We start from the raw sequence: 25,150 nt of genomic DNA on the forward strand, positions 1-25,150 counted from the left end.
TCAGACCACTTGCTTGGTGGTCTAACAGCCCAAAGACAGCCCAGTATTTGAACTTGGCCTCAAATAGACAAGAGATGAGGCTCCCAAGTCTGTCACTTCTCTGCTCAGGTGGATCTTGTGCCATTTGGTTCATTAGAGACAAAAAACAAACACAACAAAACCATAGGAAACCAACAAACTTCCCTTCAGAAAGGGAGTCCCTTAACTATGAAATTAAACATCTTTAGCAGTAAGGACACACAGTGCACAGCCAAAATCTTTCCTGCAAAATGTTGCTTGACCAGTTTATTTCTGGTATCTGATACCATACAGACAAAAACCAATTTTTCAAGTTTCTCCAATTCATCAGCCAGATTTCTGACATTTTTGACTCTTCTTTCCAACCACATACAATTTTTTAGCCCAATTAGAAGTAGTTCTTCCCATAACTGGATAAATAAGCAGTTTTATTGGTATTAGTGATAAAAAGTGGCACTTAAGTGTACCAGACAGTACATTAAATCCTTTCTAAGCTGACTAATTTCAAGCTTTTTCTTAAGAGGCTTGGACAGCTTTGCTGGGATTGTGAAACTATGGTTACTATGCAAGCCCAACACATAAATCCAACCCTTTCAAGGAATTCTTCACACCCTTGACAGACATGTCAAGGTACAGACATGCAATCCATCTGTACCTTTCTACATGTCATCCTTACACTGGGATCAGGACAGGTGTCAGGATGTCAAACCAGAGACAGGGCTAGTGGGGCCTCTGAGCCAGGCAGAAAGAGCTTTCCCAGTACTGGGGCAGGAACCCTCTTTGAGGGCAGGGAGTGAACTAGATGAAAGGCAGAGTTGCCAGTGAGGTTCAGAGAACAAACACAGACCTTGGCCAGCCTGGGCATGTCGCTCCCTTACCCAGCACACGTTATTATTGAACAGTGTGTGCCAGCATCGTGAAGGCAGTGAATAACTAGCACAAATAGACAGAACCTTTGTTTTGCATCTATAAAATAGTTATATGCAATTGGAATTCAGAAACACAGACAACTATCAGCTGCCTAAAGTCAGTGTTATTGCTTACTTTTCCAATTCATATAAAATTGCTTAAATTAACAGAACACGACCCTTACTGGCTATGCAATATTTTACTGAGTAATTACAACTTCCAGCCACGATACAGAATGTACTGAATTCAAGTATAATTACAAAACAAAGAACATATGCAGGTAAGTATTCCAATGTCTACACCTCACAAATCAAAATGACTTCCCCATACTAATATGGAGTGACCAAGACACAGAATGAAAAAGCCAATACACCAAAATGCAGGGCGTGGGGTGGGGAGGGGGCTGGAGAATCTGATTAAAAGGCTGCATGGAAAAATGGATTTTGACTTTGACACTGCCCTTTGAAAGTTCTACCACAAGTGAAAAATCCTCACTGTTGACTTTCAAATTTAGTACCATCTTGGCAATAGCCAAAATGCTTTCCAAACAGTTTAGGCATTTTTCAAGCACTTTTCACACAGTCCTTTAGCATATTTTATTTGAAGAGAAACTTACAAAATCCCTCTTATATTACATCATTTATACATCACAGCTTTTTTTTCCTTCTGACTTCAGACTTGAAGCAGCTAATCACAACCTCAAAAGTTTTAAACACAGTCTAATTTTGTAATTTAGATTACAAAAAACAAATTTATGCTAGATTATGGACCTGTATTCCACTATTTTAACAGGCACCTCAGAACAGAGCTATGAATGCTGGCTATACAAAAATTTGACTGGGCTTGCTGTTAGTGTAACACTCATAAAAAGTAGCCACGACCTTTTATTTTAATTGGTGGCTTTGATTTAGAGGCAAAAAATGTCCACAAGCACCCTATGTAATACAGAATATTTTCTGCCTATCTGTTATAATGTGCTATAGCATCTGTGGTATTTAAAAAACATACATCCTTTTCACATTACACTTTGAATGTTTTATCTCCTTTTCAGAATGTGATTTAATCAGAAAGCTTGCTTATCCACAGACATCTCAGCAAATTGAAAAATAAAGACTGATGTATTCATCAATGACTACAGTCCACTGCAAGAATTCTGCAGACCTCAGAGCAGAGCACTTCTCTTCCCACAGCACGTTCAGTATGGTGCTTCAGTCATCTTCTGTCTAAAAGAATCAATTAATTTTCTCTTTAATTCATTCCAGCTCCCACTTCCACAAATAACATTACTCACTCTCCACTTACCAAACACATACCTCACCAACAAAAACTCAGATTACAACATCACCCTTAGCAGCTTTCAGTGGACAAATAGGTTTGGACCTGCAAGGCTGAACACCGTATCAGGACATCGTTAGACAGGGGCTCTGACTTCCAGTATAGGGGGGAAAAAAAAGTTTTTGCTGGGGAAATTACTCAACTATCAGAATATTGGTGAAAGAAAGAAAACATCATCCTACCTAGTTTTGTACATTCTAATAAAAGATAATTTCTTACTGTTCTTTTGTTGTCCACAAATAAGAAATAATGATTGGAGAAGTTTTTTAGATGATATTCATCCTTTCCTATTTCCAGGTGCTCAATGTCTTGGGTCTTTTCCTTCCTTGGATTCTTTTCTTTTAATCATATATTTTTAGTTTCATTTCTTTTGCTTCAGCAAAGCCTGACTGACTGCAGTTTCTATAGACCATACATCCACTTACAGCTTCTGTTTTATTTTCCTCAAAGGACATACATTTCAAAAATTGAACTATTGTGCTTTAGAGCCTGGATTCCTATTTCTTTTTTTAAGTAATACAGTCTACTTTTGATCTTAATGATTTGTGTCTCACTAACAAGAAAGGAAAAATTACTTAAACTATGCAAACCCTCTGTTAAAAAGAAAACCTTTTTGGTACATCTCAACTCATTTACATTATGCAGGTAAACTGCAAAAGATATTAGTGGTACTCTCTATTCAGAGACAACAATAAGAATAGAAGCAGCATGATACTTAGGCTAGAAGGGAAAAAAGCATACTGTCATTTTATATTCACTTCTGTAAGCCTTTGGGTATGCACAGAAGGGCAGGTTTTGTACAGGAGTCAATATTCATCAGTTGTTCTACCATGTCAAAATGCCTCAAGAACACATGACCAGAAAAGGAAACACTTCTTTGTTTTTCAAATCTCAAACAATATGGTGCTCTGGTTTCCTCTCTAAGGAAAACATTTAAGTCAAGTTTAGAAAAAGGATTAATTCATTGACAATTTTCAGAAATTGCTATAGACAACTGCTGTAGACAAAAATTTGAATAGACAAGAGCATAAAAACTCTTTGTATGAAGACTGTATCTGATGTACTTATCACTATTAGAGATACTTCTATAATGCATATTTTTTTCTTTGTTACAGAAAAAATAGCTAAAATGATTACAAATAAGGAGGACACAGGACTGCAATCAATGTAAAACCTAGACAAAACATACCTAAAAACATTCCTGTACTCTCCTTTTATCAAAGAGAGGGCAGTAGAAATCTCTCTAAAAATGAGTCTCCAGACACAGATGAAAAACAATCTGACAAGATCAGAAAACTTGGTTTTGGCTAACATGGTTTGTAGCTTTCAGAGCAGTAATCGCTATTCTTAACTATTAATGAACAAGAAGTACAGTACAAAATTCACAGACCAAGAGTAGAATTCAGCCCTGCTTTCAAAAACAAAGTGTTCGTAATAGCTTCTTCCTCGAAAAGTTAGAGTCACATAAAAAAAAACCAATAAAATATGTGTGGGAATACAAGGAAGAAAAAAATAAGTCTTCCGTTGAAGGATGAGTCACAGGGAATAAAGGATGCGAACTTGTCCTTAAAAAAATGTGTTCCCCCCACTACTTCTGGACCAGAACACAAACCCCCAAAGAGTCCCTGTAATGCACTGGGGTGTTTACTACTAGCACTGTATCCCTAATAAATGCTTTAAAACTAGAGGGGAAAAGGGACACCACATCAAAAGCAGAATTCTAGTGTATAATGGAGACAATTTAGACTTGAAGTTCATTGCTGGGGGAAAGACAATCACTTCAAAATTTTATCCTTTATGGAAAAAAAATTCTATAGAAAAATGTATTATTAGTATCCAGCCAACTTGGACTTCAAATACATTAAGATAATTCAGTATATTGGAACACTAAGACAAGCTTTTAAAACATTGCAAGTTTTACAGAATTATGAGTCACTGCACAGCATGTAAGAAATCTTCCACAAAGCAGAGAGGGCAGCCATACTTTGAACAAAATTTGAAAAAAATAGAACATGCAAGGCCAGTCTACAGAAATAAATTATTTTAAAACACCACACCTTAATTGAAAAAATCCTAGAATATAACTTTATTGTTAGGTAAATCCTCACTTATTTCCTTAAAATCTGTAAAAAAACCCATTTTTAATTGCATTTGTGATAAAGAAAAATTCACTCCTCCACACATGTACAATTCTTTAATCTGAGGACTCTAGCATGTAAATGTAAATTTATTACCTAATTGTTTTCCTCAAAAACATTAAAATAAAAGCAAACTAAGTAGTGGACCCACATTACCTCAAAGTTTTGACTAAAAAGACAGTTAAAGAAAAAAAAAAGCAGTAAATATGTCATATCTGTTAAAAACAATTTGTGAATTTTAATATATAAACTAAAATGTAACAGCTTGGAATTACTATCCTTTTTGAACCTGGCAGGCTCAATGAATCAGTACTTCCATCCAACTGCAGGACATGTAAACTTACAAGGTTCTGCCAAAACCAGTCTGCCTGCCTTTTTGTAGTACAGCACCATCCAGGCCACTTTAAAAAACAGAACTGGGTCCTCAGGTCAACAGTAATGTACCCAAAACCACTCAAGTCCTGGCATCTTGAATTTATCATATTGTGATGCTATAATCAGCAAACTAGGAGACAAGGAACACAATCCTCTCTTGGAATATAAACAAAAGGTGTGAATGGGTATTCTTCTGACTCAAATAAGGAAACTAAGATCAGAATTCAGATGAATTACATCTCCAATGAATAAAAAAAAACATTTTAATAGGCTTTTAGAGCAGATGTCTTGTACGAAAACAAGCTCATACCTCCTCTTGAAAATGATACAGGAACACTTGGCTAATAAGATAACATTTACTAAGCTTGCAGGGAAAGTTCTGCCCTGCAAAGTGCACACTGACACTACTCATTCATCAGTAACTCCAGCATGCAAACCACTTGGATCACATTGGCTGTCTTCACTAACCTCTGCAGGAAGAACATTTTCCCAGTTTTACTTCTCTTCAGGTTTTTGATTTCTGAAATATCTGGTTTATTAACGTGTTTATTCAAATTCAAAATCCATATAAATATTCCAGGGAGAAGAAAACATGTTATGCATTACCAGATTCCAGTGCTCTTCATGAATAAGACTAATACCAGGAGAGTGCATACTGAGATGAGATGAATTTTACATAGAAGGGTGAGGAGAAAGGTAAATTATTTATAATGTGCTAAAAATATGCCTTATTTATTTGATATGGGAGACTTCCAAATTACCTTTAAACTGCATTTTAAATGATCAGGCTTTAATATATTAACTAGCTTTGCAGTAGGAGAAAACCAGATAAAGTAAGCCTTCTTTTGAATTAGCCATAATAAGTTAATATGCTATAAAAAGCCACCAGTGAATAGAGATTATGGAAAAGGGTACCAAGAAGATCCTTTCACCCACAATTACTGTATGTGAAGCCCCATCTGTAACTTAACTCTGGAATGTTTTTCTACTTAAAATGACCAGCATGCAAAGTGCTTTGCAGTTGTCAAAAAGGCATGTTATTTTAAATTCTCACTCTTCACTGCTAAAGTGACACCTAGTATGAAAAAAAAATTCTAAAATGCTTTTAGTGAAATCTGTACATATTGGTCTCCACAACTATTTGCAGCAATACTTATAATATCTTCAAGACTTGTGTTTTATATCAATATTTCTTCTTTCAGCAATTCAGCCATTATTCAGCAACTGAGTTACTAGGATGGTCTTATTACCACCTGTCACCCACAAGCAAATCTTATTTTACATTAAAGTGCATAAAGGCTTTTCCTCAGTGCTACTTAAATACGGTTATTTCACTTACATTTCAACTTGCATGTTCACCACTCATGACCTTATTAATAAAGACTGGGTCTCAAAGAATCTGGTACAACTTGAGTACCTTCTGCAGAAAGCCTTGAGACAATTGTACACAGCACTAGAATTTCACATTTCCAAGGTATAAACTAATCGCTTTTCTCTGATTGTTGAGGACCACTGATAGAATTACTCTACTATCCCAAACAAGCAAGGTCAAATTATACAAAAATTCAGAGTAAGTGGTTTTGAATTCAGGTAATATCTAAAGGCAAATAAATTAAAAATACAATGTATTCATGTGTTTAATTATAAATAGATAATTTTTTTACTATTATATATTCCAGCTACATCTCTCGTCTCTTCTAGCAAAGACCATATCTGGCAATCAAGTCTATTAAAATATAAAAAGCCAAAAATGCCAGGTAACTTTTAATAAGCACTACCATAAATATCTCCCAGATCACATCTGAAGATACTTACAAATAAGAAAACAAGTGTTAAAGTAGGGAAAAAAACCAATATTTAAAGAGAGGAAGTGCACCGAAATTTGTACGCAGTAATTTTTCACAGTAGCTCAATGCACTCTGGCTAACCCCACACAGCTGGCTCCTCCAAGGTGAAAAGCCTTGCTTTCCTCAAGTGCAGTTGCAATGGTGGCAAAAAGCAGGTTTCCAGCTCATGGTACTTGAGATAAGGCCAGCGCCCATATGAAACAATTTATCTCATAGAAAAGAAAAACTGTGAAACAATCACACAGTTGAAATATTACAATTTAAGGTTGGCAGGTTCCACTGGAACAAACTCTTCCTAACTAATCTTAATATCTCCCAAGAACCTTTAATGATATCTTGAAAGAAGCTAAAGAAGTGCAAACAGACTGCAAAGGGACACAAATGGGAAAACTACATGTGTTGTATAGTTTCAGGCTGCTGTATTTGCCTAACTAAACCTCAAGTTGTAAGTTCTGAATTGCAGTAAATACACTTGGACTGACTCTCCTGTGGAATTTAACTCAAGTAGCTTTTTGAAACTGATTTTTCCATGGAAATTTTTGTCTGCAAGTCTAGAGCTCTTCCAGAACCAGAAGCAGTGCTAACAGTCCAGGAAGCCTAGGGCAAAGGAAGCGAGGTATGGTGCTGAGGTCACTGCAATCCCAGAAGCTTTTCAGCCCTTTACATCACTTCTTCCACAAGGGTAGCAACATGAAGATTTCTCCTGTTCAAGTCTACAGTATCTCCAAATCCACATGACGAACATCAGGATTGCGTTGCTGAAATAAAATTTAAAAACAATATGTTGAAAATTTTCAAATACATTTTTACACATGGTTACAAGTAATGTATTTCTGGTATGATGTTGTCAACTGGATAACAAATCCCCTTTCTGGGTAACATAGGGACTATTTTAAAATGAGGAAGAATTTCAATAAACATTGTCCATATTAAAAGGCATTTTTGGAAGGCTAAGTCATATTTTATTTGAAAAATACTTTCCAACATCATGGATATATTAGTTCTTATGCTTTATAAAGTATGGAGGAGCGCTCAATTTTAACAAGGCAGTAGAGTTTTATATAAAACTGTTCAGATACACATATATACACATATCTCACTTTCTTTAAGTTTTAACAGATACTTTCCTGAATAATGGGTAAGATTGCTGAAATAATTTGTTCTCTGCCACTATTTATAAAGATTCAGAACACTGTTTCTATTAAGAAATATGCATTTTCTGATATTATAGAAATAGGTTATCACCATTACATGAATTGTACAATCCATGAGAAAGTCATGACTTCAAAGACATCCAGCATGTGAACCTGGATAGTATATTTAGTAAAGCATATTCAATACCAACACAATCACTATATATATGCCTATACCAAAAAGCAGTATCCATGTTTATAAAAAATTTAGGCATGATCCTGCTCCTCAAAAACCATGCATGAAGAACTGATTCAGATGGTGCAATTAAAATCAAAAATAATATTTTGATTCTTAAACAGGACAACCCTAGGGATAAAAACTTAAACTGGAATATTTATCAAATATACCAAGCAAGAACAGACATGCTCTTGATTAGTGTCTCATGGTCAGAAGAAGCAGTCATAGCAGGACTGCATTTATCTGGGGGTCAGTATACTTGTAGTTCTGAATTCATACCAGGAAGGTATGACTGACAGCCCCAATATACTTACAAAATCAAAAATGGGAACAACCCTTTCTTGCATCAGGCAGAGGATATTTAAATTGCAGAATTAAAAAAAAAAAAGACAGCTGAGAGGCTTTTGTAAAATAAAATAAACACTGTACAGCTTCAACAAGAGTGAAAGATGTTGAATGGCAGTCCCATCATCCAGAAATATTTGATACAATTCTAAGAACCAGTTTAAAAAAAAATTCTTTTTTACAGCCAAAACAGATCTCAACAGCCTATAAATAGTCTGGCATTGTGAGAGTGCAGTAAAAAAGACAGATTCAGGTCTACTGAATGAAATTTTTTCTATGTTGGTAAAAAATGGAACAAAAAATTTAATAAATAGATAAGTGGCAAAGTAAGGATTTGCTGGTGGCCAGAACTTAGATAATAATACTAGAGCAAGAAAATCTGCATTTGTAGTATCAACTCCCTTCCCTGTCTCATATTTACAAATTAAATCCCAGAAAGTAGATGCAGAGATATTGTTTCATATATATCACAGAATAAGCACTCACTAATAAGCAGTTAAATTTACCTTCAGGTCCTTCTCAAGTCTGTCTACTTCAGCTCCCAGCGTGTCAACGATATTCTCACCATGCTTAAGCATAAAGGCTTCTAATTCTTCAAGGGTTTTCACTTGCTGAATTTCCTACGAAGAAATTAAATTTAAGAGATGGAGATGAGGAAAAGAAAATAAAGGAATAGCACTCCAGAGGGTCTTGACATATTTCAAGAGGGAGGAAAAAAAAACCCAAACAAAACACTTCAGCTTTTGCCATTTACTCTGAAAACATCATCTGTTCTTGTGTCTCAAAGACACAGAAGAGTAGCATCTATTCGATGAAAACAGCTGGCTCTGTCATTACACCTGCATTAATACAAATCCTTCTTCTATCTTCAACTGATTTCCTCCTTAACTTTCCAAAGAAGTTTAGAGAATTTCATTCATTTGCTAGAAGTTTCTGAGGTATTCCTCACAGCAAGGCAGAGCAGGGTACCCCTGTGTATTCTACCTCCATTTTCTACATTCTTGCTATTCCATTACACTGCAGTCTCTAGGCATCACATAATCAACCCATCTGGAAGTCCACAAGGATGGCAAATACTGCTGTAAGTATGACTCCTCCATAATATCGGAAACTTGAAGACAGTTGACAGGAAGTCAGACTAAGAGACCAACAACATAAAAAACGAAAGGAATGAGATTGAGGAAGAGAGGATGTTAAACTCCACTCTCCAAAGAACCACAGACATCAGCAGCACCAAAGCAGGAACTACAGTACTGCCACAGAATCATACAATGGTTTGAGTCAGAAAGGTCCTTAAAGATCACCTATTTGTTCCCTCACTGTCATGGGCAGGGACACTTTCTGCTACACCAGGTTGCTCGAGGCCCTATCCAACCTGGCCCTAAACACCCCAAGGGATGGGGCATCCACAACTTCTCTAGTCAACCTGTTCCACTGTCTCACCACCCTGGCCACCACAGTAAAGAGTTTTTTCTTATATCTAGTTAATGTCTATCACCTTTCAGTTTAAAGCCATGAGCTTTGCTTAGAGGTCTCACACCAACCTGTCTGGAAGACATTTGTCCTGTGATTTATCTCAGCTGAATAATGTTTAGCATAAATAGGTTATTGCAAAAAAATACAAACTATGAAACAACTTATTCTTCTTGTGCATGCAAGTGCATGACTTGTGCAGCAACTTCTTTTCCCTTCTCACCACTCTAAAACTGAAAAGGAATAATGTAATTGAGCAAGCTTAAAACATATCTTAACCACAATAACCCATGACTACAATAACAGCAAGTCTAAGAGGAAAAGAAAAACAAGGTAATCTAAATGATAACATTTCAACAAATATTTCACAACTGCAGAAAGAATAACATTGACAGCAGTGCCAGCTGAATGAGCTGCTTATTTGAAAAAGTACAGGTCAAAAGGCAACCACACTGCCTTTGACTTCAGTTGAAAGGAGCTACCCTTCAATGATGTGTTTATAGCTGGCATGAGGTTACTACATGTAACAACAATGACCTGTGTAAGAAACAGTTGCCAACCTAGAATCAATCAGGAAGATTTTTCCCAACAATACTCCAAGTATTGTAAGAACTAGTGGAGGCTGTATGCAACTGCCAGAGGGAATAACAGGTAAAGAACAAAAGCTAACAAAGCCATGAAAAGAAGTGTACTAAAAACTGCAACAGCAAAGCAACTGGCAATCTAAAACCAGCCAACTTGCAGTGTCTCAGTGGTACAAAGCTGACAGTGCTCTTCCTCTCAAAATTGTATTAAATTGAAGTCCTGTAGATGAACAGATCAGACATTGCACTATACATACACATATCTAATTCTTATTTTGACATTAAGATGTTTTTAAAACTGGGATATTGACTTAATGATTTTAAAAATTGTAATGTAAAATTTAAAGGTTAACATAACTCTAAATCATGCTTAATGGGCAGACAAAATGCAGATATCTGTATTTCATTTTGAAAGGGCAGAAATATTTAAACAAACAAATGTATATAAAAAGGTACCAGTGAAAACAAAAACATTGTCTTGTCAAAACATTTTGCTCACTTAAAACTCTCATTCTAATTTAGATAAATAATTATTTCATAATTCTGCCATATAGAATACAGCAGAATACATACACTTCTGTCTTGAAAAGAGGGCTTAAAAAAAGCTACTCTGAACTATACTGAAATCAGAGACTGACACTTACTAAAGATGGTTAATTCTTAAACATCATCAAAGTGCTAAATCACTGACACAGGCAATCCATATTCACACTGAATCTGAATGGCTGGACCTGTAAACCCCAGCACTGCACCACCAACACCCAGAGCAAATGGCTCTGCCAAAACAGATGCCTATTTGCAGGTGACAAGCTTCTAGTTTTAACTGCAGATCTTGTAATTCAATAAATGTATTGGAAGAATTATGGTCTCATCATTTTTTTTTAACAAATCTGTATTTTCTAACAAAATAATCACAAAATCATAGAATATTAAGAGTGGAAGTGACACACAAGGGTTATTTACTCCAACACTTATATGAATGGCCAGTGCAGGAAGCAAATGCACAACCTTGGCATTATTAGCACCTGGCTCTGACCACCTGAACCACTCTCAAGGGTAATGAGTTTTAAAAAAAAAAATCTGCCTTCCTCCTTCTCAGGCCAAAAGTCGGTCTTTTTCAGCAGCACATAATACAGTTCTCTCTAAGTACATTCAAATGCTAACATAAAGAAAGAACATCTGCAACCCTTCAAAAGAAGAAGTGAAATGTATCTCATCTACTTGCAAGTCTAGGCTTTCAATTTTTCAAATTGAACAGTAAGTATCAAATATTGAGGGTTACAAATGCAATTTTTTCTACTTACTTGTAGCAGCTGTTCAATATCTTGTTTTTCCAGGTAAGACCGAGTAACAACACGACCATCAAAGTCTACTTCTGCCTTGAATCTCACTTTGCTCATTCCCATGTCTGTGGCTTTAACATCATGAATTGCTCTGCAACACATACATTTTCAAAGACAACGTAAAACAACATAGAACAATCCACTAGCTAGTTTGACTTCTCATGTTAACAATACTGTCACCACAAAATGATCCTGTAATTTTAAAAGGTCATTCTTTGACAAAATAACCTCATTTTCCCCACCCATACTTCCATTAAATACTGATTTATGTTTAACTGGTTACATCACTTCCACAGGTTTCTGCAACACCAACACATCTATAAATCACTGCAATAGAAGGCTGACAACCAGAAGCATCACAGATTCAGAACTAGACTAACAGTATATTAAAAAAATTTCACAATTGAAAATGTGAGAATTTCTCCATTCTGCGTTAAAAGTTTAAGTCCAATTTATTTTCCACTGCAGAGAATTTTTCATGCACATACCTGACAGTATTTAATAGTCTTTAAATACCCTCAATTCTGAGGAAAGGAACCTGTTGTGAATTAATAAAGGACACATTGCAATTATAGAAGTGTCCTTTCTTAAAGCTGATAAAGGCATGATCTTTTGGTGAGTTTTCAAAAATACATTTGACTTAAGAAAAAGTTATGGATATTGTGTTTGGAACTCATTTTTGATCCTTCAGAACTATTAATCACAGCTTATCAAGATACACCTATTTGTAAATGCTGAAAATCTATATTTATTTAAAGGCTCCTAATAAATACTAGAACATGAAACCTCTAATGTTTATGTTTTGGTCCCTTGAAAAATTCTGGGTCTCTACAGAAGAGTTTTGTTCCAGCTTGTTGGACAAATTCTAATATGTGAATATAGGTAGTAAACAACAAGCTCTTAATTTTTCTGGGATAAGAAGCAAACTCAGGACCAAGACATACTGTAATAAATTTCAAGAGTGAAATAAACACAAAATAGAAGACTTTATTTTTTTCTAATTACATGAACAAAAACTCAGTTTATCTTCAAAGGCAAGAAAATTTTAAATTGCCACTCCAGAGCAAGTTTCCATACTTCCCCATCAAGGTCAGAAAAAATAAGTTGAGACTAAAACACAGGACACAAATAATAAAAGGTTCACATTTTTTGAATTCTTGCTTCTGACATTTTCAAAGTAAAACAAGCATAAAAGATTTCAAAGACTTTTAGTTTTATTAATAGAAAAATGCATTATTGACTATTTGGTAAATTCTAACACATGAGCAATGCAGCTCACTTGATGCAAAGTAACAAACTTTACCTCCATGTATTTTGCTAAATCATGTCATGTCACAGAATATGTAAATTTAGCACGTGCTTTGTCTTAAGTAAATTTACTCTTCCCAACTAGAAATGCTTCTTTGTATCTGAATGTTTATAAATCTGAAATAACTTCACAGGCAGTGCAGGAAGAAAGCAGAAAGCATGTATGTTGGAAGGAGCCTGTTAGAATGAACAGCCAAAATAGAACAGGAGACAAACTTTAAGATGAGTAATCACAGGAAATTTTTACAGAATACTTCTTGTAATACTCAGGGTGGAAGAGAGGAAAGCATATTAAAAAAGAAACAGAACATGAACTAAATATAGAGACACCAAAAATACATTTTAGTAAATATTTAAGCAGATTAAAAGAACTATCAGCTTACTGGTAGCAATAAAGACTTTCCAGCTCCATTCCAATTCACACAACTATTCTGTGGGAAGTTATCAAATCAAATCAGTATAAATTGGAGCAAACTAGATGGCATCAAACTACCTCATTCCAAAGAGAGTATTTAAAATAATAGATGAGGTTAATAAAGATAATTTGGAGCCATGTGATTCAAAAATGTTGAAGACATATCAAGTGCCTATCAGAACTAGGCAAGAAGATAACAAGTGGTGTTTGAGATTCTCATTAAGAAGTAGCCTGATAAAATTCAGTGAAATTATGCATATTCCATAAATATGAAGGAAAACAGTCTACCTTAGTGCATATAATCTGCCCAGGAAAGATAAGACAGTGAGTCAGGAGGAGAAAAATCACTAATCATTCAAAAATACAAATGTGTGTGCTAAATCTTAAGTTACAAAGGTTGCTTATGGAAGCTTCTGCATGGTTAGTAGACACCATCAATTCTAACTAGGGAAAAGAGCAAGTTTCAAATTAATGAAAAATTTGTCAGAGAACATCAAGTTACTGGTTTTAAGCAACCGGTTGTAATATTTTTGGGTTTTGTTCAAACCAGAATGACAGATTTTCCAGCACAACAGAAGCACCACTACACAACAGCTGTTACAATGAAATAAAATTAAAGATGAAACTGTCACTAAAAATAGCTTATGTCTAGGAATCTGTGATTAAACTCCATAAGAACAGAATCAGGACAGAGTCTGTACCACATCACATATTTTATTTCACAGTTATGAAGGGCTAATCTCCCACAGTTCAGTTAAACTGAACACAAGAATGATTTATGCACCAAAGGTGCCAATGAGAGTTAAGAATTGAATGTTTGTATAGCAAAAATAAAATCAAATCATTTTCCAGCTGAGAACAACTCTGAAAGGCTATTCAGGATCATGAGTTAAACATGGGACACAACTAGAAATTACTAAGAAAAATGAAAAGAAAGGGGAAATTATAAAGTCCAACAAGCTGAAAAGAGAAGCAGAAGAAAATGTCACAGAGTGTGATACAAACCAACTTTTTTAAGTATATCAAAACCAAAGGATAACATGGAAACAAGCCTGCTACTAGACAGAAATGGAAAATTGTTACTGGTGAAACAGAATAGGAAAAAACATGCAGCAAGTGTCTTAAAAAAAAAAAAGCAAGATTAGTACAACAAAGCATTTCCCTCGTTAGAGCAGAGAAGCATATTGGATATTTAAATGAAAGAAAATGCTTCTAATCCAACAGGTTCCATAATTTATATTCAAGAGTTAAAAGAACTAAGAATAACTGAAGGCAAATTAATTTTTCATCTTGCAATACTGATGAGAATTAAAACAAAAACCAGATTAACAACACTGTGCCAAAATTTAAGAAGAGTAAATAAGTCCATCCATTTAAGTGAGGACAGCTTCACCTGCCAACTGAAGGAAAAATATTTAGAAAGGTGGAGAGAAGAATTCTGTATTAAGAACACTAATTGCAGTCATTAAGATTTTAGGCAATGTAGGTCTTGTCAAACAATTCTGTTATAAAAAAAAATAAAGTATCAAGATTTAGTTTAAAAAATATCACTACCAGAGACTTATGTTAGTAGGACAGCAGTTATAATTAGCAGTTATTTTCTGATAATCAAATACTTCATAATTAGCAGTGGATCACAATGTTCAGGCAAGCTGCTGCTGGAATAGTAACTTAAGTGTGGTGCTAACAGGGGCTCAGGGAGTAGATATCAGAGCCCCTGGATCCTTTTGTCAATTTGGATCTAAAATACTTTCTGATGAACACTGAATGATTCCCTAATAGATCTCCTGATTTGGCAAAACACATCTGAAAATAAACATTGCAAACCATGCCTGAATGAATAAGGGAGGAATATTCTGGGAGCAGCAACAGCAAAAAGCATTGCAATGAGAACTGAAAGCCCTGAAAGGTTGAAATAAAAAAGCAAGTATTAGTCACTATTAGAAGCAGGCCAAACCAGGAGCTTTTTCTTTTACATTTGGTTTCAGAAGGATATGTAAGAGCACAACACTACACATCTCCATTTAAGAAAATGAGAGAATTTGAATGTTCAAGAAAATCCTGACACTCCTAGAAGTCCAAAGCTTATGTTGAAGAAAATATACAGGTAGGCCTTGGAAGAAATACCTAATGTTAAAAGGCTTCCTCATTTCACTGCTATATTTTTTCCCTTATTTCAGCCTTTGGTTTGTTTTTTTTCAACTTTTTCTCCAAATCATACCTATCTATACCTAGTAACAAGCAAGGGTAATATAAGTTTACATTGCAGAGAACTGAGATTAAGACCAGGTGTCACCTTAGAAGATGTACATTACCCAAGCTAGAGATAGCAAGCTTGTAAGAACTCGATCAAAAACAAACTGGGCACAGAAAGGAATCAAAGCTGGTAACATAATGGATCTAAGAAAGAGATAACTGAAGACAAAGTGCATACAGAGAGTATGATAAGCACCTAAACATCATCAGCTTCTAACTGCAAAGAAATAAAAATATGCTGTTTCTCACAAGTCTTTATTTCTTTTATTATTCATGCTTTTTTTAAAATTAAGGTACTTATTGTTTTTAAAAAAAGTTTACAGCAAGAAGAACATGAACTAAGTCTGCTCTGTTGAGAAGTTAGAGCCACCTACAAAATGGACTACAATATAAAATGGTACTTGGCCTAGGAGAAATTTTATTATTTCATCCTGAGATAAGCAAAAGCCAACCGTGCACTTTGGAAAAAAGAACTACAGAAGTCATGTACAGAAGTCATGTGAACTCACCTACTCTAACACAGCACTGTTGACACATCCTTCACCATTCAGACTAATCCAGGGCCACCACAAATACTTAATTTACTGACATGTGAAAATTCTAACAGAATTCTATTCCAAACAGGATTCTTGTTTAGCTTCTGGAATGAAGGGCACATCATCCAGACTTCTTGCTTAGAACTGTGATGGTGCCAGCACTTAGTTTCTTTCAAGTACTCTGGTATCATTAACTAATGGGCTTGGAGTTTTTCCCTCCACAGCTCAAAAATTACTACAAATAAAAAACCACTTCAGCTGATTTACAGAAATATATTCCTAAATAAAGATCTGAAAGAAAACAAAAAGAAGTTTGCTTCTAAATCAAGGTTAATAGGGTAAAGCTAAAATAGCTCATTGAAAAGCATTTAAGCAAGATTTAGAATTACAATGAGCTATAAGTTTACTACAAATTGCAGACTTGCTAAGAAGGAGAAATTAGCGATGAGTTAATTTATAAGCATGTAACATGAAGAATCTATTGCATCATATACTACTGCAGCATGTCCTGTCAACAGGATTCCACACACTGAATATTAACAGTAACAGAATTTAAATATTTAGGTGCTAATAAACTATTCAAACAACATAACAGTATCATTTAAGTGCTTGCATTTCATGAATTTGAAAATAGTTTTAAGTTTGTGATGGCTCTCTCATTAGTTCATTGTCAGTTCCTGTAATGTATCTGCAATGCTATTTTAGCTGTTGAACACCCAAGAAATACAAGTATTCTTTTACTATAAGTTTTAGCACAGAAATAGAAGTTGGCAATAACAAAGACCCTAGAATCCCTATACAGAAGACTCCACACCAAAAAAATAAGATTACCAGATTTCTCGCATTAAATGTTTTCTTGCTTTTTGTTGTTTATAGTAGAGACTGAGCTCTACTGAGCTGTGAAGGTCCTTACCTCACGACGGGATCACTTTCCAGTAACTCGGTGAGGCGCTGCAGCTGCTCAGGCTCAATGGATCGTCCCAGCAGCGCCTCCGTGTTCGTGTAGATCAGAAATGCTGACACAGTTCCCAACAAAGTTCCAACACCTAGAGACCCCACACTGTCGTAATAGGGGTTTCCTAAACAAGATATAGCAAATTAGTTTCACAGAGTACTTCTAAAAGATAGCAGAGAATTCTAATTTCACATTGAAAAGAGTTCATAGTTTTGAGGGGTTTTCTGGGTTTTGCTTTTTAGTGAGATTTTTTTGGTTGGTGGTTTTGGGTTTTTTTAGTCAGTAATTTATTTTACTTTTTTCTTTTCTTCATTCAGTGGAAATTTTTTCCTACTGAGGAACATGATGAAGCTGTTATGTTATGTTATCATAAAACAAAGGCTTAAGTCCCTCCTGTCCCTTGACCACTCCTGTCTCCTGCAGGACTAAATGAGTAAACTCGTCTGTACGTGTTTCTATATTAGTAAACATAAATTTATACACAAAGTTATATACACTGAAACATAGGTAGCAGAACAAAATGCAGTGTTCTTTCATTAGTAACTCAAAAATTTGCAAGTATTAAACATTTCTACAATCATAGTACTTAATAAGTTTCAAACATTTATTCATGTTCAGACCTATAGAAATAGTACTGTGTTTTAAAGTTGAGGAAGGAAACTAGAAATGAAATTTTAAAATTCCTTCTATATAAAAAGTGAAACTTGCAATTAAGTCATTAGAAGCCACAAGAAACAAAATTCCAATATTTATTCCTTTTAAAAAATGAATACTTAAAAAGGGATGAATAAGTAAACATCCCTCTTTAGAAAGCTTAACTATGCAGCAAAGATGCACCTTGAACCACTTGGCATACAGATCATCTTACCTTTCGTAAAAAATAACTTAGTTTGTATGACAAAACAGCTCAAAAATCTGCTTACAGAGTACAAGTATCAGAAATGAAGAGCAGAGACATATTTAAGTCAACCAATATAAACTAAATGCTCTGCTCATATCATGCACAGGAAAAATCCACATTCTGTGCAGAACTTTACCTGTTAAAGAAGTCAGTCCCATACAGGTTGCAGCTACAGCCACACTCAGGACTGCTGCAGCATCCTCCAGTAACACCACATTGGTACTAGGGTCACGACTCTGCACAACTGCACACACAACAGAAAAAAGTTACATTGCTCTGAAAATTTAGCTTTACTATGTTATGCATTAACATAGTAAATTAACTTAAACTATATTAACAACAGCAATTTAAAAGAACAATTTATGCTATTATATAGGTGTAAACTGAAGTTTTGCATATGCTCACACTTCCAAAAGCATTTATACATACACAGAACAAGCCCAATTATGGCAGCTTCTCAAAAATGTTAGAAAAATTAAAAGGGGCATTTATCCTGAAAAACACAGGCACTTAGTCAAGTGTTTAATAGCACTCTTAAATCAACCGTTCTCACCTAATTTGTAAAATGTTATTGTTAGTAAAATAGAAAACAGATCAATAAAGGGAAAAGTAAGAGGGAAAACAGAAAATTGTTTATATCATTATTGAAATACTAGTGAACAGATTGTGTTTAAATAACACCACATACCTTACTGCTATAATGATACATACCATATTGATAAAATGAAAGACCCTTGGCTCGAGCACTCCTCCGAATTTCATTTATAGCAACAAGCAGGGTGGCTGAAACAACAAAGTTATGGCTGAAAATTGCTAGAGGCAAAAGGACTTGTTTCCATTTTGAAAAGAGGAGTTTTTGGTTATATCATAGTGACAGATCACCAAGAAAGCTCTGATTGTTGGTACTTGGAATAAAGTATAGTTACTTTTTTTCCACAAGTTCAAATCAGAATAGTTACATTCACTGATAGTTTAATACCAAAAAGGCAATCCATGTCTACTTTCCAAATTTTGTGTTCTTCAACTTCTTACTATACAGACACATATAAAAAGTTTTCACATGTTTCTTTTTGCAACAGAGCTCAAAACTTCACTGGGTAAGCAAAGATAAGTTATTACTGTAATTACTGGCATTGTAATCTTAAGAGATTACAAATACTTAAATAGAAATTTGAAACTGCATACCTCCTTCTGATACCAATGATCCTGCTAAAATGCAGTATGCCTGTATGAAAAAACAAGAATCAGATATGACATTATATTATATGCGTATTTCTACAGATCTCTTCACCACAGGATATCCAAATGTAGCATTCCAGAACCACATTACCCACAGTGTCATGTAATTGTCCCTAAACAGAAGGAAACCAATAATAATTGGATCATGCAATATATTCCAAAACATGACCTCTTGGAAGGGAGGATATGAAAGGAAGATGCAGGGTTTAAACAACAGCTCCTTTCGCTGCAGGACCAACTATAGTTTAAAGATTTTTTTTTAAACACATTTTCGTTAAGAATGGTTTGCATTGATTATGCTGGGACTCAAACCGACTCAGGAAGTGAGTTTCAGACTATGCCACTATTTTTTATTAAGTCACTGGTGTTAGATACAATACCAAACAAGATCAGCTTACCCAGAGAAGAGATTCTACAGGATGAGGGTGGAGTAAACCGATGATCCCATGATACCAAGAAAGTCCTGCACCCATCATGAAAATGCCTACTCCACTAATCAGGGAGGCAATATAGCGCATATTTGTGAAACCATACCTAGAAGAAAGAGAGGAGAATTATTTTAGGAATATAAGATTCTACATCTCTACAAACATATCTCAGAGTTTGCCATTAATTTTTACATGTCTTAAATTATCATCATATGACTTGGTATCTATTTAAGACAAAGCTGCTAAATCCAATCTAATCCAAGGGGGAAAAAGAACCTACTTGAAAAAGGATATCTAATGCATCTAAGGACATCAAGCATGAATGTTTTTCTAACTTGTTTTTAAACAGCTGTATTAGCTCTTATACAATGACTGAGGATGTTATTTTAAACTGAAAAAAAAAAAACTAAAACAACATTTGTACCATTTTAAGATTTTAGTGAAATGCTACTTCTAAATGTGGACTCTAGTTTTGTGAGCAGCCTAGTATTTTAATGGGAAAAAAATTTACACATTTCTCAGTAGTTCAGCTAACACTTGCAGTTTTTAAGTGCAATAGAGGAATTAAAGCAATATTTAAAGTTTGTGTTTATTCATTTTTTTGGTTTTAACTCCATCTACAAACAGTGCACTTCTTAGTCTGTATTAAGGAAGAACAGAAAGGAGTGAGAGGAAAAAATGAGATATGATGAATATTTGCACAAATTTGAGATTTAAATTTTCCAAATTTTAACAATGCTGTTAATGAAAAAAAGCATAACTAATCCCATAAATTAGACACATTTTTGAAGTAGTACTTAAAGAATTAATGACTTGTCCAAACATGTGAGGAATAAAATAGCTCAACACTGAGAAAATATCATGGAGAGTACAGCTTATAACTTTCATGAACTTGTAAGAACTTATCAAGTAATATCCCTATGACTAGATACAAGCAAGGAGCAGTTTATATCAAACACAACTCCTTATGGTACAAGTAACTAGCTTGCATAAAAGCACTGTATCGAAAAAAGGAAGAGGACAGTAATTTATTTTTTTTTTAATCCTGTGATTCATGGCTTTAATTCTGTGATTAATGAACAGTGTTTAAAAAGTAGATCTATTAGTTGGAAGAGGCAGAAGAGCCCAGGACAACTTAGAGAAATAATGGCAATTAAAATAAAACAGAGCAAAAGCATACCACAAAAAAAATAAAAGAACCCAACACATGTACCAAGCCATTGAAGTTTTAACTCCTGGAGCTTGAAAGAAAACCCTTTTCTTATTTTAGCTGTTATAAAATCAGAAATAATATGTTTCAGAAATGACACAAAACAGCACATTAAAACAACAAGGTGATGCACAAACAAGGACGCATCTTACTGCTAAATATAGTTACCAAAATCTTTATTTACTCAAAAAGCTTACGGATGACTAGGGTCAGGCGTCCTCGCAGACTGACTGATGCCCAAAGCCAGCAATGCCTATTTAAAACAAAAGATTTAAAAAAAAATTACAAACTTTCTGTATCAACTGAACTTGAAAGGTAAAGGCAGATGTAATTTGTTGAACTGCATATATGCTTTGCTACTGATATCTTACTAGAGCTGGAATATAATCCTCCAAATTTGTCATCTAAATTTACCACTCCCAAAAAATTGTTAGTTATACCTACATATCTAATATATATGCAATTATATGGTGTGTGTGTATATATAATTACTGTTAATTATAATTTTAGAATCGCAACTGAAAATGAACATTAAGTGTAATCACAAGTGTTGTTGCTGTGCTTCAGTGTGAAGGAATGAAGTTGCTCAGGGAGCAAAGCTATGTAAATAAATCCCTCTCAAAGAGAAACTATACTGAGACTGTGGTGTAGTAGGGTGATGTCAACATTTAAAGCAGTAACTTTACACTGCAACTTGCCTGCACATTTTGAAGAAAGAAAACCTCTTGCTATCTAAATTGCCTACCTGGGGTATATTTAATTAGGCATGTATTAAGTAGTTGATGCAGGAAGTTATAAATCTAGACCTGAATTTTGCAAAGCATGTGTTTTGTTTAAGACTATGGATAATGAAACATAGTAACAAGTATTAAAATGCAGATACTTTAGTCTTAGCAGCAGCAAGCTGCTTTGAGGAAGCAAGGTTTCTCCTGTGTTTCTCCCAAAACCACACACTCAATTACTTGGAAAAACAAAACAAACCTCCCCATTTCAGTCAACTTTGATATTTAAAAAACAGAGTAGCTCTTCAATGTAATACCACTATTAAACTTGGTTCACCTATACACTGACACACTTAAATTTATGGGGGGCCAGCCTTATCAGTTGAATTAGGAGCACCCCTGTCTTCACTTTGCATCTGGATCACCTGAGACTGTGAAATCACCAAACAAACTGTGAGTTTTCAACTCAGTCTTTCTGGACAGAGAAGCATACGGGGTCCAACGCAAGCAAAAAGTTTGCCAAAACTATGTTAATAGACTTTTCAAGATATTCAGTCTGCTCTAAGGTCCCATAGATTTCTCAAATTTGGAGGAGCACAAGACTTGCATTTTATGAGTGACAAGCTACTCAAGGACTCCTCTTGCTTGAGCTGCAGGAGCCTTTCCTTCAACCCTTTCTTTAAGGGTTGATGTTTTTTTCCCCCAAAGCCTTGCAATATCATTTCAAGGTCTCATAACATGTGCTTCAAGCACACTATAGAAAACACTGGAAGAAACAACAATAATTTTATCCCTGCACATTAACATTACATGTCAAATTCTGAGCCTGCCACTCCACTTCTCAAAATAAACATGCCACATATGGGGCTACTCATGCTGTGATAGGCTGATAGGTAATCAAGGAATAGAAAAAGAAAACAAGATGAATAAGTAACAAAGTCTGACACTGTATTACAGTAACTGACAGGAAAAGCATTTCTAGTTAACATTTAACCAAAACACTAACCAAAATCATTTCAGTTTCAAACACCACTCATGATCCATGAAGTAGCTGAGTACAGCTCTTACTGCAACTCTACTCTTGCAACTTATTTCTAAAAAACTTCAAAATCTGCATTATGATTTCTCATTTTTACATTAATACAAATAAAGAAGCATCCCTTTTTTTTAAAATTCAAGTGCATTACAGCTACTGAAAGTATCTGTCTTTATTCCCAGTTTTACTACAAGTGCTAACTTGAGCAGAATGGAAAAAAATACTGACCTGGTTACATGTGTCTGCTAAAGAATGTATGGCTTCTGAAAACATACTTGCAGAACCCGTGTAAACCCAAGCAAGTAGCTTAAAGAAAAAATTCAACCCATTTCTGAAAACAAAGAGAAGAAATAACAGAATAGTTGATGTTTAATATTTTCAGCAAAGCCAGAAGTGCTGTACAATCATGTGTTATTGGCCAGAAAGGGGTCAGCTCAAATATCAGTTTAATAATTAGAGAGCTGTGCAAACAGATAATTCTTAGGGATTTTCTGCATGGTTACTGTGAAAAAAGTCCTTTCAGCTAAACTTGATAAAGATACACAATTTACTTTTCAGAAATCATTAACTTCTAAGCAGTTCCAAATAAGTTACACTTCCTGAAAACTACCATCACACTCACTACTCAGAGCAACTAATTTTCTACCAGTGGGAGAATACAAGTCTGTACAACTTCCATTTCTATTTTTTCAATCCTTTACCTCCTACACATCCTCCACCAATACTGTAGAGCAAGGTTCCCTACTTCATCCTCAGTCTGAGCCATTCTCAGTAGGATACAGATGTGAGACAACTGACAGGAAGACAAGGATGTCACTGTAAAAATTATCTATGGAACTCCTCCATTAAGACGCTCAGTGTGTATTGTGTAGACGTTTCTACAGCTTATTGCCAATTTTTTAAGTATCTAAATAAAGTGTTAGAAGAAATTATTAACAACATCTTCTAGTGGCATATTTTAACACGTGCCAGAAATTATATTCAAGTTAGAGGAAGCAAACACAGCAGATTCTGAGAAGGCAGCTTTCGATTAGAAAAGAAATAACAGTATACAGAGAAAAGTGAATTCTTTTCTGTTGATCATATGGAATATTCTTTAAAATGTATGAAAAGCTTCATCTCAAGAAGGAGCAAGATAAATGGACAACTTTAAATACCTGCTTCTTCAGGTCCTTCAAAATTTTAGTTTTCCTTTAAGAAACAGTATAGGGTGATCAACTCAAAAAGAATTGCTCTTCTCTGTAACTTTAGTTACAGACACAGCCATCTTTATCTTAAATACACACACTGATACTATTTCCAAGATAATACAAATAAATTACTTTCATTGCATAAACAAAACCTTTTTTTTTCTTTTTTTTACTTACATGCAAATAGCTACCATTACCACCTTCCCTGGTCCCTTGAAAAACATAGTTGCTGTACTGGAGCGTGGCTACATAAAAAAATAACAGATTATTTAGTAATTAAATCTTGATCTCATCAGACACTTACCAACAAATTAAATAAAAAACTTTGCACTGCCTTGTAATGAAAAAGTTCTCGAAGGCAACTAATTTACTACTAAATGTTCAGCCAAACTGCAATTGGGTCTTAGGTATTTCTACAAATGGTTGGCTATTAAAAAGATAAACCTCCAATGAAGTCCCCAGCAGAGGCCACTGCAGCCACAAGGCCCAGAGCCCACTAAGGAATCATTCTGCACACCCAAGCACCTGGACCTAGTTTGTGTGTCTACTTAAGCAAAAGAAAGTGCCAGCAGTACACAGACAAAAGCATTCATCTTCTAGGGTCTTTTTTCTTAAAGAAACTTACTTAGGTTTTTTAATTAACACTATATTCACCAAACATAGTAATAGGTTATACTTGAAATCATGTGTACAGCTGCAATTTTGATAAGAAGGCAACTGAAAGAAAACCCTCTTACTGATGGATTACATTGTCACAGTAGGAACCCATTCAAGCTATCATCACAACATTTACTACTGCATAACAATCAGATATAGATCTGGTATATCACAGTGCAAAAAAATCTTCCAGTAATATTCAGTTACACAAATTTTCCTTCAAAAGGTGTCATAACACACTCCACTATACTTTTCTAGCCAAACACTTGAAAATGACCTTACCTTAGTATTTCCAAAAAACTCCTTATATTCCCACAACAGCCTTTGGTTTCTGAACAGATCTGCAGTACAAAATTTGCATCATGAATATGTGCTAGCAACCAATAGTTTCAGGAATTGAAATCTACTTTTTTTATGCAGCAGCCAACTTCTAATGAGAGCTAGATGATCTAAGAAAGAACTCCTCCCTTGATATTGTTAATCAGAAACACATGTTGTTATGCAAAATGCCAAATACAATCTGTTATGATCCCATACATGGTTACCATTTCTACCAACA

At 34.8% G+C, this 25,150-nt stretch overlaps 1 protein-coding gene across 2 annotated transcripts in view; it reads right to left on the reverse strand.

Annotated features, from left to right (window-relative positions):
* Window positions 1-258: 258 nt before the first annotated feature.
* Window positions 259-25,150, reverse strand: part of SLC30A9 (solute carrier family 30 member 9) — a 34,307-nt gene continuing 9,415 nt past the window's right edge. For both annotated transcript variants that reach the window (XM_064418300.1, XM_064418299.1), the window contains exons 7-18: window positions 24,874-24,932; window positions 24,112-24,179; window positions 22,973-23,075; window positions 21,184-21,239; window positions 19,747-19,882; window positions 19,295-19,334; window positions 18,821-18,892; window positions 18,246-18,353; window positions 17,167-17,332; window positions 11,700-11,829; window positions 8,845-8,958; window positions 259-7,380 (exon numbers count right to left, since the gene is read on the reverse strand). In XM_064418300.1, coding sequence (XP_064274370.1) covers window positions 7,336-7,380; window positions 8,845-8,958; window positions 11,700-11,829; window positions 17,167-17,332; window positions 18,246-18,353; window positions 18,821-18,892; window positions 19,295-19,334; window positions 19,747-19,882; window positions 21,184-21,239; window positions 22,973-23,075; window positions 24,112-24,179; window positions 24,874-24,932 — 1,097 coding nt within the window. In that variant the 3' untranslated portion in view covers window positions 259-7,335. The remainder of the gene's footprint in view (window positions 7,381-8,844; window positions 8,959-11,699; window positions 11,830-17,166; window positions 17,333-18,245; window positions 18,354-18,820; window positions 18,893-19,294; window positions 19,335-19,746; window positions 19,883-21,183; window positions 21,240-22,972; window positions 23,076-24,111; window positions 24,180-24,873; window positions 24,933-25,150) is intronic.

Source organism: Passer domesticus, chromosome 4, assembly GCF_036417665.1.
Source record: "Passer domesticus isolate bPasDom1 chromosome 4, bPasDom1.hap1, whole genome shotgun sequence".
Lineage (NCBI taxonomy): Eukaryota > Metazoa > Chordata > Aves > Passeriformes > Passeridae > Passer > Passer domesticus.